Source organism: Melanostigma gelatinosum (assembly GCF_949748355.1).
Source record: "Melanostigma gelatinosum genome assembly, chromosome: 1".
Lineage (NCBI taxonomy): Eukaryota > Metazoa > Chordata > Actinopteri > Perciformes > Zoarcidae > Melanostigma > Melanostigma gelatinosum.
In genome coordinates, this window is record NC_136634.1 from 15,596,772 (window position 1) to 15,613,407 (window position 16,636).

At 44.5% G+C, this 16,636-nt stretch overlaps 2 protein-coding genes across 2 annotated transcripts; one reads left to right on the plus strand and one right to left on the minus strand.

Annotated features, from left to right (window-relative positions):
- Window positions 1-7,900: 7,900 nt before the first annotated feature.
- Window positions 7,901-11,982, plus strand: rag1 (recombination activating 1; the record flags this gene model as incomplete). The annotated part of the gene is made up of 3 exons (XM_079278556.1): window positions 7,901-8,235; window positions 8,320-9,452; window positions 10,229-11,982. The coding sequence occupies 3 exons, from the start codon at window positions 7,901-7,903 to the stop codon at window positions 11,980-11,982; spliced, it is 3,222 nt and encodes a 1,073-aa protein (XP_079134682.1).
- A 2,558-nt stretch (window positions 11,983-14,540) lies between these two features.
- Window positions 14,541-16,142, minus strand: rag2 (recombination activating gene 2; the record flags this gene model as incomplete). Its single annotated transcript, XM_079277579.1, has 1 exon — window positions 14,541-16,142. One exon carries the CDS (start codon window positions 16,140-16,142, stop codon window positions 14,541-14,543), a length of 1,602 nt encoding a protein of 533 aa, XP_079133705.1.
- Between the last annotated feature and the right edge of the window lie 494 nt (window positions 16,143-16,636).

Here is a 16,636-nt window from a genome sequence, read left to right on the forward strand (position 1 = left end):
CAGACAATGAAGCTGTAGTCCCATTCTCATCACTCTATTCATCCCTGGCCAACTGTAGCCGCTCGCTGCTCTTATCTCTGTGTGACCAAGGAAATTAAATTACAAATATAATCACTTGGCACCAGTTTCTTTAACAGTGTGCTTCTGCTTTGCATATAGAGTGTGCTTGCTTTGGAGACACGTTGTGTGAAGTTACTTATTGGCCTATTTACGATAATGGGCTCTGCTCTACTCGTGGAGTCACACACACCTTTTCACAATGACAGTGAATGGCACGACGAAGAGAAGCGAGAAGAGGAAAAAAAGAGGACAAAAGACTGATATGGAGACATCGTTGCAGCCATCTTGGGAACATGATTTTGCATGAGTAAATTATTTAAAAAGCAATGATGAATGAATAAAAATACTCAATTTAGGCTGTGTCCAAAATCAATTCTTCATTGCTACCTATCACTGTATTTACTTTTCTTGAATTTTAAGTGCAAAAAGTTTTGCATTATGTAGTGCTTTGCTAACTCGCCTTCTACTCTGTTCACTGGAAGATAGCGCGAGCACTACCGCCCCCTGTGGGTGATGGGCTGAAACAGTGTTTTTACAGAGCGGACCGTGAGAAGATACTCGCTGAATTTGACAAAAGTGTATTGGATTAAAATCGCTGACTGCACCTTTAAGTACAGCCTGACTGGCTGAAGAGTGTTAGCCGCGTTGCTAAATATGCCGCAATGCAATGTTTCCCCTTAATAGACGTCTCATTGCCATGATGCAGCACTACACCTGTCAGTGATGATGATGATGAATCATTCAAAATCTCAATTTGTTGCTCACTATAGACTATAGAGCAAAGTCAATGAGTCAATGAGGGCGTGATTTCAGACGTGGCACCATTCACTCACCGATGCAAACTGCCGGTAGACAGTGACTGTGTAGACAGCTTCTTCTTTAGCTGAAATCTATTCCACACACGTTAGACCATCTGACTGAATAAACAGTCTCCGTCTCTCTGCCTCTCGCTCTCCCTGTCTCTGTCTCTCCTGCAGGTCTTTCACAAAAAGTGAAGGGATGAAAGCCTGTGTATATTAGAATGATGTGCCTCCCATGGGCACCAGAAGGGGAAGTTGGTAAAGGAAGAGTGAGGGGAGTCTGAATAGAAGAAGAGCATTTTTTTGTCATTGTTATTATGAGAAGGCCATCACAGGCCTCCCTTTACTACGCCAATTTACTATTCAGAAAGGAATTATCTTGCTTATACGTGCTTGTACGTGCAGACCGGCAAATGCAAAACCCTATCAATGCCTACGGATCTACCGGGTCCCAAAGCACTCCCTGAGTAGGTGGATGGTGTATTTGTGATCTTTATGTATTCAGCGCCAGTTTTTCTCACCTCCAACTGGGACCACGTTTGTCAGTCCCCTCCCGAGGCATCTCTGTGTTCTGCTGCAGTGAAGAAACGCCATATGCCCCTCAGTTAGGCTCAACTGCTCAATTCTTTCTCAGTGTAGTCCAATCCACAGACATACATGTGACTGTGAATTCTGAAAAGAGAACTGTTGTGCTCAAACCATTACTGTATATATGTCTGCTCATGTGCTCATAAAGCCCCATAGCTATCATCATCCTCGCCACCAGCAGGATGCCATGAGAGAGCAGGGTGGTAAAATAATGGCTCCCTGCTGGATCGCGTGAATCATTGCGATGACTGGCTGATAAACGGTCCACCACACAGGCTCTGGCTCCAACAGTAATTTCTCTTTCCAACTGGACTGGCTGCCAAATGACAACAACCTCCCTCCCAAAACCCCCACCTAGCCACAGCATCCTTCACAGCCCCTCCCTTTACCTCCTATAATTACTGTACTTTATAAGTCTGGTTTAAGACCAGCCACTCTAAATCAGCCTTGGATAGCCGCGTGTTACTGTGTCCATTGTACCCTTGTCTGAGCTCTGGCAGAGCTAGTGCAGGAAAGGGCACGGCTGTCCTGGCATTTCCTACAATGGACTTTGTAGTTCAATGACAGGGAACTAATAAGCAGATCTACGTGTGGGAAAAGCGCTCATTGTGTTCGGTGGAAAGGGAAGACTGCAGACAGCGTGGGGTTAGAGTTGACAGACAACAGCGCAACTCTTTTCACACTCCTTGACATAATCGGACCGATTTTTCTCTCTACATCTCTCCCTAGTGGCCATGATTTGCTCATTACATTGACGGAGGGGGGCCGGAGGGAGGGAGTGGGGAAGTGAACGAGGGAGAATGACCAGTCAAGAGACAAATATTGTGACATTTAGTGCAGAGAATTCACTATTACTCTCATTTCACCTGAAAACTGTACGGATGTAACCCACTTATCAAGGTGTTTAACAACTTGCCCAGAAATCCTCCCTTCACGGATGCTGAATGTTGGAAATCTTGAGGAGTTGTTTGCAAGCTTCTATCCCTCAGCTGACAGACCTTCTGTGTAAACCAGCACCAGACAGTTTGGGAAACGAGGACTAATACATGCTTAAACACAAGACAAATCCGGTGAGTGGATGTTTATGTGACTGGAGGTCCCCTGGCGTCAGAGGGACTGCTCCTCAATCAGGGAAATCTACATTTAATTAACACAGAATTAAAGACACTGGTCTTGATTCCCCACTCAACTCTGGTGCTCCTGAATCCGGCTTAGGGTTTAATTTAGTTTGATTTGTATTGAGAGTGGATCAACATCCATCTGGATTGCTGAGATGCAGATCTCGCCATCCAGAGGGCAATGCTGTAAACACCAGCACAAACACGCTATGTATTCACTGCAACCGCTGGACGTTATTGACCTCTTTATGGCCTATTTAGCTGTGGTAACAGGATTTTATTTTTCTGTAAAGGTTGACACTCAAAGTTGCTGTAGCTTAAGTTGTTCTCTATATTGTTTAACTCACCAGAACAGAGAAGGTGAATGGAACCGGTCCAAAAACCAAAATTACTCTGCAGCGCCTCAGGGACAGTTATCATGCAAGACTTGGAACGAATGAATGCAGCACCAAGACTAGACTATCAAATAAAATGAATATTTTGCGAGCTGGACATGGAAGATATTGTTGGTGTCAAGAAGCTGACAGTAGTGTGTGGGGGACGTTATTTGTAGACGCTGTGATGTTTGTCTCTTCTCTCTCTTAAAGCCTCATCAGTCAGGATGAGCCGACAACAGACGCAGCCAAGTCATACAGGGTCCCGCCAGGTCTCGAGACAGAATCACTCAACTCAGCTGTCCCCTGGCTGTCGCTGTGTGATTATAGGCACACTAACCTGTGGTACAGAGGGAGGGAGGGCCAGTAATTAATCACATCATTCGAAGAATCACATAATTGATTATTAACAAAACCTGAGGTGAGGTTGAGAGGAGAGGGGCGAGCCTAGGGAAACAAGACTTTTAGAGGGAGAGACAGGGGAGATGAATGAGGGGAGATTTGAGGAGTTGGGTAAGGCGTTTGTTCTGGCAGGTATAGCTTTGACGAATAGCTCTGCATTGAAGTCTACCTCTGTGAGTATTAATCTGCCAAATCATGTCTCCAGACGAGGGATGGACGAGGTGGCCGGTGGGAGGCGGCTCACTCAGAATCGGCTGGGCGAGTCTGAAGAACTTCTTGGACGTACTATGAAAATGCAATTAAAAATTTGCATAGCCAATGCTCAGCATATTGCCTAACACTCGGTGGAAATATGAGATCGAAATGCCCTCTTTACCCTCAATACAATCGCAAAGATGCCCACATTCTTCCTGACATTTAGAAATATCATGCAGCAATTTTGGTCGGCCTATTCAAATGTGGACCGTGCTGACATTTTATTCCCCGTGAAGAAGATACCAATGCTGCTGTGGAATACATTCATTGTCCATCTCTGCTATTGACACTCTTCCTTAAGCTGCCTGTGACTTGAGCTGTCAGGGGGTCTTTCTTAGACCTTTGGCTTACATAGTTCTGCCTGGAAGGCTTGATCTCTCCCCCCCTTCCCTTGTCACAGCCTGCAATCAGCCTTAAGCCCCTTTGTGTTCTCTACTCTGAGCTAAGCCTGTTATGCTGCGCAACTCCTTTACACAAGATCACCACTATATCCCCCTTCTGACTTTCACCTCTTACACCTTCCCTCTCTTTCCTTTGTCTGTCTCCTTGTTTAACACACACAGGCCAAACAGTAATGATTCTAAAGTTTCTCAAGGATGGATTAGTAGGACTATATATATTTCTTCTTGTTCCCGGGTGTGTCCTACACACCAGCAGAGACTCACAAACACACAAAACCTCCTGTCGGTTTTTCCCCCAACCATATTCCCACTCATCCCTCCCTCACACCTGCAACATGCTGATGTCCACACGCACATTGCATGCTCACTGGTGTTGTTTGGATTCATCATGTTAGAAAAAACACCCCCTCCTATAGTGCAAGATGTCAGTTCACTGGTGCATTGCAAACTCCGATATGTCTTCCTAAACTGCAGCCTCCAGTCCCCCAGGGTTTGCGCATCATATTCATAACACTCCGCTCCATGCCAGGTGGCTGTCTCCACAACTCCTCTTCCCCATAAATCAGACTGTCTTTGAGTTGATCAATAACAAGTCAATTAGCAGGCGCAGAGAGATGAGGGTCTCAGGGGGTCACTGCTTGTTTGTCAGGCCGACATCTGCAGCTCCGTCCCCGTCTGCCACAGAGCTAGGTGTGTCGTTTACCTTGGAAACATGAGGCTACTTGGCGATCATAAATCTAAATATCAACTATAAATAGGCTTGGAACATCTTGCTACGATCCATCATTTGCTTCTTCTTGGACACTGTGTCAAGCATTGTATCAAGCTGTTTCTTATGGATTTGGACAGGTCTAGAAAACAGCACTTTTCCCACCCTAACTATTTTGTGGATTTGTCCTTGTAAATAAGTCACAAAGAAACAAATAAACTATTGCTGTCTAAGGTCACGCTTGACCATATGCACCAAATACAAGCTGCAAAACCCACCAGTATTCATCCTGCTCCCCTGTTAAGCTGACGAGAGTGGGAGAGACCCAACTGTTGTTTGGTGCCCACTGACTGTGTATCTAATGACTTGGCTGGCAAATCCAAAGCAACAGCTACAGGCTCCTGTGGCGAATACACCAGATTAATCCCCTACATTACAAATAAGAATGATCTTGGGCAAATACTCCCCATACCTACTGAGACATTACATCAAGCGATTCTAATTCAATCTCATTCTGAACGGAGACTTCATTTGGAGAAATCGATGAAATGTGCTGACATTAAATAGAGAGGATTTTTTGGGAAATAATAACCACAAGGTGTGGACAAAATGAGAGTAACCTGGATCACATGGCACAGTACAGTACTGTTGCCTTGGAATAAAATGTAACGTATTTCCTGTTTTGTTTGACCCGTCGCAGTTATGGCCTCTATGCACCGCTGTTGCTTTGAAAACTCACCTTTCAAAAATGGCAAGATAAACACTTCATATTCAAACATCATTGCTAATTGGTATTTAACCTAATATGTCTCATTTTTATCACAGCATTTACCATTTTGATTCACAGCAGTCACCACCTGCATTTCTGGTGCATCAGTCACAGACACTGAAACATTAAGTGGGATGAGGGAAAAGTCTCAATAATGCAGTAATTAGACTGACAATGACACTCTTTATAAATGCAACAAATACTATTATTTACTATTTTTTTCCACCGATTTCTGCCCTTTTTAAATCGTTGCTAAGAGTCCATCTGTCTTCCTCATATATATTATATACTGCCTTGTTCACACTCTTACACATACTAACACATGACTCTTTATTCCTGCTGCCTCCACACTCACACCCACCCACCCACACACGCACACACGCACACGCACACACACACACACACACACACACACCTACACACACACACACACACACACACACACACACACACACCTACACGCACACACACACACACACACACACTCACATACGAACACATGAGTTCCTGTCAACCACAACCTCTCTCTTTGAAGTGACACACGGGATTTACAGTGCAGGTACACTCAGTGACACATAACAGCACAACAGCACATTAACAAATATACATCGCTCTTGAAGTCTTATAGATAAACGGAGAAGATAAACAATCACTTAAAATGTACCCGTGTGATCTTCAAAGTGAATTTTTAGGCTATTCCTTCAGTTTTCCTTCAGTTTTCGGTGGACTTTTAGGGTTCTGTTATTGCTTGTAACCAGCTCTTTTATTCCAGCTGTTTTTTAAAAGTATGGTCAAATTCGTAATACAATTTGTAATTAAACAATTTTTTTTAATATAATGTCTGTCCTTTTTAATTTGTCCGTGGGATGGGAAAGTGCATTTATTCTATCATCTGTTTTGTTTCTGATTTTCATAAGTTTAACAGCGTCTCTCAGTCTATCAGAGAGAGGCCACCTGGATGAGGTGAGCCTGCAGATGGATATGAGAAAGGGGAGATAAAGGTGACATAGAAGTGTTTCCAGCTGAGGATCAGTGTGGTGTGGCTTATTTGGGGTCTGCTGTTGGATTCTGTGTATACACATGTTTGCAACTGTGCTTTGGGGTTGACCTTGTTTTGTTTGTTCAAATCAGCTGCATGCATCAGGTGTCAGGAGTTGACTGTTGGGATCCCATCTAAGGAAGGGTATAAATACAAGACACAAGGAGACAGACAGGGGCAATCCCAGTGTATGGAACCATAACTCCTGGTAACACATGCTCCAAACTGAGGCTCTAACGTAGACAGTATATGTGGTGCGTAGGGCCGGGCTCCAGGGCTTCCCTTGTTCTCCCATGCGGAAAGGACCCCTCAGGGGAGCTGATGCCAGCTGAGACCAAAAAAACAAGGTAAGAGCGCAGCTGACACACATGCATACAGGCTCAGCTGTTTGTCTCAAAGGAGAGTTCAGCCTGCCAAGTACACAGAAAGCCAGGAAATGAAGGAGTATTGGCAGATTCAAGCCTCCCAGGGAGAACACGCAACTGAAAGATGGATACACGAAAGATGGATACACGAAAGACGCTAGATTGTGTGCACTATAGTTGTGCAATGGTAAGATTGTATGACTGCTTTATTGTCTGGACTTTTAACGGAACGTAGATCTTATGGGAGGAGATGAAATAACCTGTCAGTGCAGCAGTATCATTGATCTTACCTGTGCCAAATCACAAGAGCACTTGGCTGTTTAAATACGACTCCTAGATTTAACAATGTTGTGTTTGTAATAATTCTTTATGATCTTTATTCAATATGAGGGTTTCTTGTTTTCTTTTCCCTTCTATTTGGTCAATATATGTGTGTATTATGAAATAAGCTTCCTGTATCTCTTATTTTATTATTCACATTGAAAATGCCAGTCGGAGGCTCCCAGGGCTCAAATTCGCTCTCCAGCCAAGAAAATGACTAATATAAATGATTGACAGCCTTGCAGGGATAAGGTTGCCCATTTAGCAAACTCGCTGTGTCAAAGGGAAAAAAAATCACAATGGCTCCCTGAGCGATGGGATTGGAGATGGGAGAAATGAAGATTTTTGTGCTGGATCGATCCCCAAATGCTTGTCTCATGCATTTTACACAAGATCCAAATGCCACTTTTGGTATAACACAGCACTCTGGGTCGGGGCTCACTACTCTCTGTTCAGTGGGATTTCAGGGTACTTGGTGTATAAATTCAACAGGAATCAAGTAAAGATGTTAGATTGTGTCATGAGCTCAAAGCTGAGAAGGCACTTGGGATATTTCAGCATTTTAATGCATTGTTTTAAAGCATCCACAACCGTGTATCTCATGGACAACTGAAATTATTTTCATACTTTTGTGATACATCATACTAAGCTCTCCTCTCCTCCCCTCTCGTCTCCAGGGTCTGAGGACTAAGCCACATCATGGCGGAGGAGAGCCTGGAGACAGACGGCCCCAGATCCTCCATGCCGGCTGAGCTCCACCATCCCCACTCTCAGTACTCTCAGTGGAAGTTTAAACTCTTCAGGCTGAGGTCCATGGAGAAGGCACCTCTGCCCACTGAGACACGGCCTGAGAAAGGAGCCTTGCTAGGGATCTCTCCTCCTGCAGCTCTAAACATAGAGTTCGATAATGGCATGGGTCCAGGGAGTGTTATGAAATTATGCCTCGGGGGGAAAAGCCAGGAATATGTGGAGGGCCCTGGCCGGAGAGTTGATATGAAGCTACAGGAAATGGAGACCCACATGAACCAACTCAGGTGATTAAATGTCACGATACTATGTAAATGTTATTGTGCATTTCTTTCAAAATATTTGACAGCATTGTTTTTCCTTCTCTAAAGGTGCTTGTGCCGTCTCTGTGGAATGGTCCTGCGAAAAGTCAAAGGGCCGGTGCACAATGTTAATGGGGATCTGGATGAGGTCAGCAAAGGTGCTCTGCGTAAAATGGGCTGCAAGTTTCCCAGCTGGCCGGGTGTCGTCCTCAAAGTCTTTAAAGTGGACGTGACAGAGGACACAGAATCTGTCCACCCTCTTTCCTTCTGCCATCGCTGCTGGGTGGTAGCCATAAGAGGAGGGGGGGTCTGCAGCTTCTCCAGAACAAGAGTCCCTGAGTGGAAACCTCACTCTTCCACCTGCCACCTTTGCTCCCCTAGGAAACCTTCATTCCAGCGGACTGGGAGGAAGAGGCGGAAAGCCATCCCCAGAGCGCAGAGTCTGGCAAAAAGGACCAGGAGAGACCATGGCGACAGCATTGCCGTTGGTGAGAGGAGGGCTCTGAGACCATTTGGAGACCATCATCATGGTCCTGTGCTAAGGGCATGGAGGAAACCCAGCATCCAGAGAGAGCAGTGGGTGAGGAACATTACCCACTGCCAGAAAGACCACCTGAATATCAAGCTCATCTCTGAGAAGCTACCTGTAGACTTCCTCTGTTCTTTCAAATGCCTGGTGTGCGACCACCTGCTCTCTGATCCAGTCCAGTCGCCCTGTGGACACCTCTTCTGCCGCAGCTGTATTATAAAATATAACCACGTTCTCGGGCCTCACTGCCCGGCCTGCAACTTGTGCTGCGGCGTTGATGATCTCGCCCCGCCCGCTAAAGCCTTCTTATCAGCCCTGTATTCCCTGTCTTTGCTCTGCCCCAGGAGCGGCTGTGGCAAGCAGGTCAAGCTTGACTCATTTAAAGCTCATTGTCTGGGCCATGAGCTCGATGAACAGGACGATAAGCAGCAGTCATCAGAACTTGACAACTACCTGCTAGCCAATAAAGGGGGAAGACCCCGTCAGCACCTGCTATCGCTGACCCGTCGTGCCCAGAAGCATCGGCTGAGGGATATGAAGAACCAGCTGAAGGCGTTCGCAGACAAAGAGGAAGGTGGCGACCTGAAGTCTGTGTGTCAGACTCTGTTTCTGCTTGCATTGAGGTCTGGGAATGAACACCGTCAGGCAGATGAGCTAGAGGCCACGATGCAAGGTAAGATGCATATATTTCTCCGTAGCCAAAGAAAAGGGACAAAGCACATTACGATTATAATAGTGTTTGTTCATCAATATTATCTCTATCCTATCTCCGATGAATACAGTCAACTCATCAATAACAATAAGTTGAAAAGTTCACTGTTGAAGAGAGTGAAGAAGATTTTGATTGAAAAACATTTGACTATTTTCCGTCTCTGTTTATCGAATCACCGCTGTTGCGCGCTCAAGCCCTACCTGATTCTCTCCCACATTCACTCTCTGCCTGCTTGTCCGTCAGTCTCACACTCCCTTGAATGCACAATAACAACTCTTGTGAAGGGGCTGTTCGAATCAAAACAACATCAGCAGCTCTTGTATCTGCAAATTACACAGACAGGACCATCTTCCTCTCTGGGGAATAGAAGCCAGCTGGTGTCTGTTTTCATCTGTAGCCAATACATCACTTTTGCCAGCTTCGCTGATTCACCCTCTGTCCCCTTATAACATTTGGAAATTAGGAAATATTGGATTTTGTAATCATGGGCTTGTGGGCTTTTGACAATGATACATTCGCATTTGGGTGTTAACTTTGCGATTTTCTCTGTCTCAGTATAAATTACTCTAAATGTGGGCTATCAAATGAGGAAATGTTAGACACTGCAGTTCTGTTCAAAGCACTAGGAATGAGCAGTTTGGTGTTAAATAATGCTCTCAATAAATCCTTTCCTCTTCTTCCTTCCTTTTTTATTTTGCCTCTCTCTGTCTCTTTTCCTTTTCTCTCTCTCTCTGCAGGCCGAGGCTTTGGGTTGCATCCTGCTGTGTGCTTAGCCATTCGGGTCAACACTTTCCTGAGTTGCAGCCAGTATCACAAGATGTACCGGACTGTCAAAGCCACCAGCGGCCGCCAGATCTTTCAGCCCCTGCACACCTTGCGGGCTGCAGAAAAGGAGCTTCTCCCTGGCTTCCACCAGTTTGAATGGCAGCCAGCTCTCAGGAATGTGTCTCCATCTTGCAGTGTTGGCATTATTAATGGGCTCTCTGGATGGGCTTCCTCGGTGGATGACATCCCAGCTGACACCATCACTCGACGGTTTCGCTACGATGTGGCTCTGGTGTCAGCATTAAAGGATCTGGAGGAGGACATCATGGAGGGGCTGAGAGAGAGTGGGATGGAAGACAGTGCTTGCACCGCAGGCTTCAGTGTCATGATCAAGGAATCCTGTGATGGCATGGGCGATGTCAGCGAGAAGCACGGTGGAGGACCAGCTGTTCCTGAGAAGGCTGTGCGTTTTTCTATCACTGTTATGTCTGTCTCTGTCCTGGCAGACGAGGGGGAGGACAAGGTTACCATCTTTACTGAGCCAAAGCCAAACTCAGAACTGTCCTGTAAGCCCCTTTGCCTGATGTTTGTGGATGAGTCAGACCACGAGACACTCACAGCTGTCCTGGGGCCTGTAGTTGCAGAGCGTAATGCAATGACAGAGAGCAGGCTCATTCTGTCCATGGGTGGACTACCTCGCTCCTTCCGCTTTCACTTCAGAGGCACGGGATATGATGAGAAGATGGTGCGCGAGGTAGAGGGCCTGGAGGCCTCAGGGTCCACCTACGTCTGCACTCTTTGTGACTCCACTCGGGCAGAGGCCTCTCAGAACATGGTGCTACACTCCATCACTCGCAGTCATGAACAGAACCTAGATCGTTACGAAATATGGAGAACCAACCCCTTTTCTGAGTCTGTAGATGAGCTGCGGGACAGAGTCAAAGGGATCTCTGCCAAGCCCTTCATGGAGACCCAGCCCACAATGGATGCACTACACTGTGACATTGGCAATGCCACTGAGTTCTACAAAATCTTCCAGGACGAGATCGGGGAGGTGTACAAAAAGGTCAAACCCAGCCGGGAGGAACGGCGCAGCTGGAGGGCAGCCCTGGATAAACAGCTGAGGAAGACGGTGAAGCTTAAACCGGTGATGAGGATGAATGGGAACTATGCCCGCAGGCTCATGACCCAAGAGGCTGTCGAGGTTGTCTGTGAGCTGGTGCCCTCAGAGGAGAGGAGGGAGGCCCTGAGGGAGCTGATGAGCATCTACATCCAGATGAAGCCTGTGTGGCGAGCCACCTGCCCTGCCAAGGAGTGCCCTGAGCAGCTGTGCCGCTACAGCTTTAACTCCCAGCGCTTTGCCGACCTTCTCTCCTCTACCTTTAAATACAGGTACAATGGAAAGATCACTAATTACCTGCACAAGACCCTGGCCCATGTGCCTGAAATCATAGAGAGAGATGGATCCATAGGAGCCTGGGCCAGCGAGGGGAACGAGTCGGCAAACAAGCTCTTCAGGCGTTTCCGGAAGATGAACGCACGTCAGTCAAAGGCCTTTGAGCTTGAGGACGTGTTGAAACATCACTGGCTTTACACCTCCAAGTACTTGCAGAAGTTTATGGAAGCTCACAAGAACTCTGCCAAAGCTCTGCAAGCCACCATTGACCCAGTAGAGAGCCAGGATTACGAGGACATCTTGTCTTCTCTGGAAGTTAAAGACTTTTGATTTTGATTTTAATGTGAACTTTATTAACATTTCATTGATTTCATGGAAGTTGTATCATATTGAATTGCCTCTCTGTAATATGGACGTTTTACAACTTTACTTTCTTTGCCAATTCATTGATATTTAGAACAAGATTTTAAAATAAGATTTTCTTGTGATTAAAATAAATATTTTTGCAAATTCAAACTCACATCATCCTTTATGTTGGATTTTACAAAATAAAAAGGAAATGTTATTCTCTCACAGGTTTTGTTAATTGCTAGTTAATACACTGCAAAGATGGGACAGCAGAGGAAAATAGAAGTAACACAGGTTTCTGCTCTCTTGCTCTTTTTTTATCTTCACCGTCTGTGAAATATGGCACAGTTTATTCTATTGCAGGGATATGACACATTTACGAATTTATACAGAGAGGATATTTATGGAAACAGATGAAAGTGCTGTAAGTCATGGTGGGAAATTGTGTTAAAAAGACCACATTTGTGGCCACTGTATTAATATATCATTTGAGCTGGAACAAAATGCAATCACAGAGACCCAAATGTTCTTTGTTTCATGAGTGCCCTCTGAAAAAGATTACTTTAGTGCTTTATTGTGGGATCCCTGAGGGGCAGAATGGATGCCAGGTCACTTTGAACCAATTTTTATCTCTTTTAGCCTTTGCACAGTGGAGGATAGATGATACTTATTCATATTCTTCACATGGAATAAAGCATATACTGACCTCTTTGTTGATATCATAAAAATACAGTATGGTCCATTACGAAGCCTAATACCCCGTGGACTCTCCAGCTGGCAGGGATTTTTTTAAAGTTGTGTATATAACCTGGCACTTCTTCTCTGCTGATATTTCTTCATTGCCACGGTTGACAGAGGAGAGGGATGAGCGGGAGCTAGAAAGACCCGATGTAAACTGATTTGTTGGCAACTGTATTTGTTTGATTGATTGATTGTATCGTTTTTTTCTGCCCTCATCATTTTGTATTGCGACAGGCAATTTTGTTTTCCTATTTGATTAAATGTTTGATTTTATTTTACTGTCATAAGTTTAACCATGACAGCTGTGAAATATTCACATGCCATCCTGTAGTTGTCACTTTCCTAGAATACCATCACGTTTTAGAGTGCAACTTTTCTCATATTTGTTTTTTTGCCATAATGAATTGCATTTCCAAAGTAATGGATGATGGATGATTCACAGAATTACACTTGCTCACTTTTCACCATGTATTTCCTCATTTTTTGTTTCCATATTAAACTTAATATCAAGTGAACTGTTTACTTGGATTGCTGGAGACTTTCCCTGGTGGTTTATTTTGCATACTGGTACTGTATTACACTGAGGTTCCACTACTTTATTTTGTATTCAGATATTTCTGCTGTATTTTTACTGAAGCAGACAACTTACCATTATTTTGACGAGTTACCTTTATGGAGGAGGGCGTTTATACTTGTTGTCTTGTTTCCTATGGAAGAATAAATAAATAAAAAACCTGACTTGAGCTTTTGGTTTGTTTTTCTTTATGAAACAATTCATATAACATTTTGTCTTTTGATATTGAACAATTTTAAATCCAGGTACATTTACACCCGCAACTCATTATTTTCACTACAATGCAAAGAAAACTAATTAACAATGAACTGTCATACAGCTAACAAAAACACAAACTCGAAACACTGCAGAGATTTATAAAACATTAAGATCTGTCACATAGACAGATTGTGAAATCCATTAAAAAGATAACTAAGAACTATAACGACATTTAGGTTCAGGTTGTTCATTTGGTTTGCCTTTTGATTAATTACAGATGTACCTGACTGTGGCTTGTATATTAGGTATTATTTATTATAATTAACATGAGGCATGTGGTGCTTGAAGTCAATGTTATAAGGTGTTAATTTAACCCATTATTTTCACTGTGGTCCTTGATTGATTACAAAATAACTGCAAATAAATGCACAACTGATAAAAATGCAAACTAGAAACACTGATATATCAAGATTTCTGTCACATAAAAAGTTTGAGAAAACACATTTGAAATAAACAGGTATGAAGACAGAATCTGAGGCTGTTTATTGTTTTTTTATTGAGTATATATCAGCATATTGGGTGTTTTTCATTCAGTAATCATCATTTTAATCATCAATCTAAACAAATTCGGCTCCATCTGGCCATGGAAGAAAGTGCTTGGAAATAAAACCTGTGGTGCTTAACGGAATACGAAATTATAATGAACTATTGTACAGCTGGTAAAAACATAAACTAGAAACATTGTAGTTAGACCTACAAAATATTGTGTTTGTTTGTGTTTTGTCAAACAATATAAATGATATATTGTAATGATATTATACATACATCTGTTGGACAGGAGACATCAGGTTGCAATATTATTATTTATTTTCTTCACAATATGTTTCACATTGAGAACAGATCAGCGTATTATGTTTTTATTCATCAATCCTTTATTCACAACAAGAAACATCCTAATTATACCCAGCGTTCCACTGACCATCTACACACAAACTGGAGTTATGTTATGTTTATTTCATTTGATACGTCAGTCGAAAAGCCTTCTGAAAAAGCTTTTTTTGGCAGGGGACATCTTAACTGTTGGAGGGGTTTTTCTGTCCTTAACTTTCATGGGGGTACGCTTCAGAGCCTTGACCTGTCGAGGTGGGGTCATCTCCTGGTGGGGCACGCCTCTGTGGTCCAGGCAGAAGTACCTTTTGCTGGCCTGAGAGAGCCTGAGCAGCAGGGTCTCAGACAGCTCCATGCACTGCGCATGGACCCAGTGTCCCCCCTCCCCTCTGGAGCAGAAGATCATGGCTGGCCGGTGAAGCTCAGTGGAGTAGTAGGGTTCCCACGTGTTGGGGTCCACCTGACAGCCCAGACTACATTTGATCCAGTAACCTGCTTGTGATTCGTCCTCCTGATCCTCCTCATTGTAATGATCACTTTTTCCATCATCAATGTCCTCCAGCTCATGTGGATCACGACCGAAGTAGAGCTCCTCAGAGTCTTCGAGAGGAGTGGAGTCGTCGTAATCGGTTGACTCCTGGCTGCAGCCCTGGGTTCCTTCTCCCTCTCTGGCTTCTCCCTCTGTCTGGAAGCTCACCTGATAGAAGTAATGCATATCCGCTTGGGATGGCCTTCCCTCAGTGGGCACAGCAAGTAGGACGATTCCCTCCCCAGCACTGCTGCCAAACCAAGTGCGACTATGGGTGATGTCAGGGGTCCACTGAGGTGATTCTAAGGGCTCTAAGTGGATCCCTTTCTCATTGATAATGACAGTGCTGCAATCCATCCTCTTCTGGGAGTCTGACTGGTACCCACCTAATATGATATATCTGTGAGTGGGACCTGTACGGGTGATCATGGCACTAGAGATGGATATGCCCGTTTCAAGAGTGTCACAGGAAAGCAAGGGGCTGCCCTGCAGAAGCTCTACACGTAGACGGAATAGTCGAGGGGGGCGAGAGTCAGAGGTGAGGGAGTGACCCCCAAGGAAGTAGACACAGTCTTCTCTGGCAAGGGCCAAATGGAAAGACTGTCCGTCGCTGAGCTCAGGTAGAGTGTGAGCAGAGGAGCAACCAAACTCCAAGTCAAACAGGAACACCTGAGGAGGACAGTCGACGACACTGTTCCAGCTCTCTGTGGTCCGCTCTCCTGCCGGCATGTAGGATCTGCCACCAAACAACACACAAGCTGTCTTCCCACGGCTTTGAACCATGCTCATTGTGTGTCCGTATCTGGCCCCTGGCACTTCTCCCACCAGTTCTCTCTCTTTACAGCACAGGGTCAGTTTACGATTGCAGCCACGGCTGTCTGTGGTCAGCATGTACAGGCTCGACGAGATCTCGTTATTTGGGGTTCGGCCACCGTGGATGAGATAACTCTCTGGAAGCCCGTCATAGGGGTCGAGGCGGCAAACAGCTGGGCAACGCAATGGAGGAAGGTAGCATGAGTCATTGGAGAAAGAGATGGCCCTTAACTTCATCTCACCACCTTTAAACCGAACGCCAAACACTCCAGTTGGACACGAGCGCTTGGGCCAACCTTTCTGGCCAAACAGGAGAAGTTCCCCATCCAGCTGCAGCAGAGAGAAGCCGGGCTGCAGGAGGCCTGCACAGTTCACTGGAGTTAATGGTTGCAGGGTCATTTTCCGGCAGCTGTCTGCGTGAAAAACAGCACACAAACACAGAAACACAACAATATGTCAGTCAGCTGTAAATTGTTTTCCTTCAGGGGTTTTAAATTTGACTTCCTGTTTATTACAGTAACACCTGGAGAATCATACCGGAGGCATGAAGTCATTCAGCAACAACAAGAAATCAACATCAGCTACTTAATTCATATTTTTATTTTTATTATTATTATTATTATTATAAAAAACTGAAAATATAATGTCGATCATAAATTGGATTCTCACTTTCACAAATATTTCCAACAATCTTGTAGATTAACTTACTGCTACTGTTACTGTGTGCTGTATGCACTCTGCTGCTGCTGCTGCTGTTGTTTTTTGCAACAAGGTGTAATTACTCTCACTTTATTATTTACCATGACAAACAAAACCTCATGTTTAAATGTTCTATATCTTTGAATCAGAATCGTACAAGGTGTAATAAAGGCACACACACTTCCTGCTGCTTC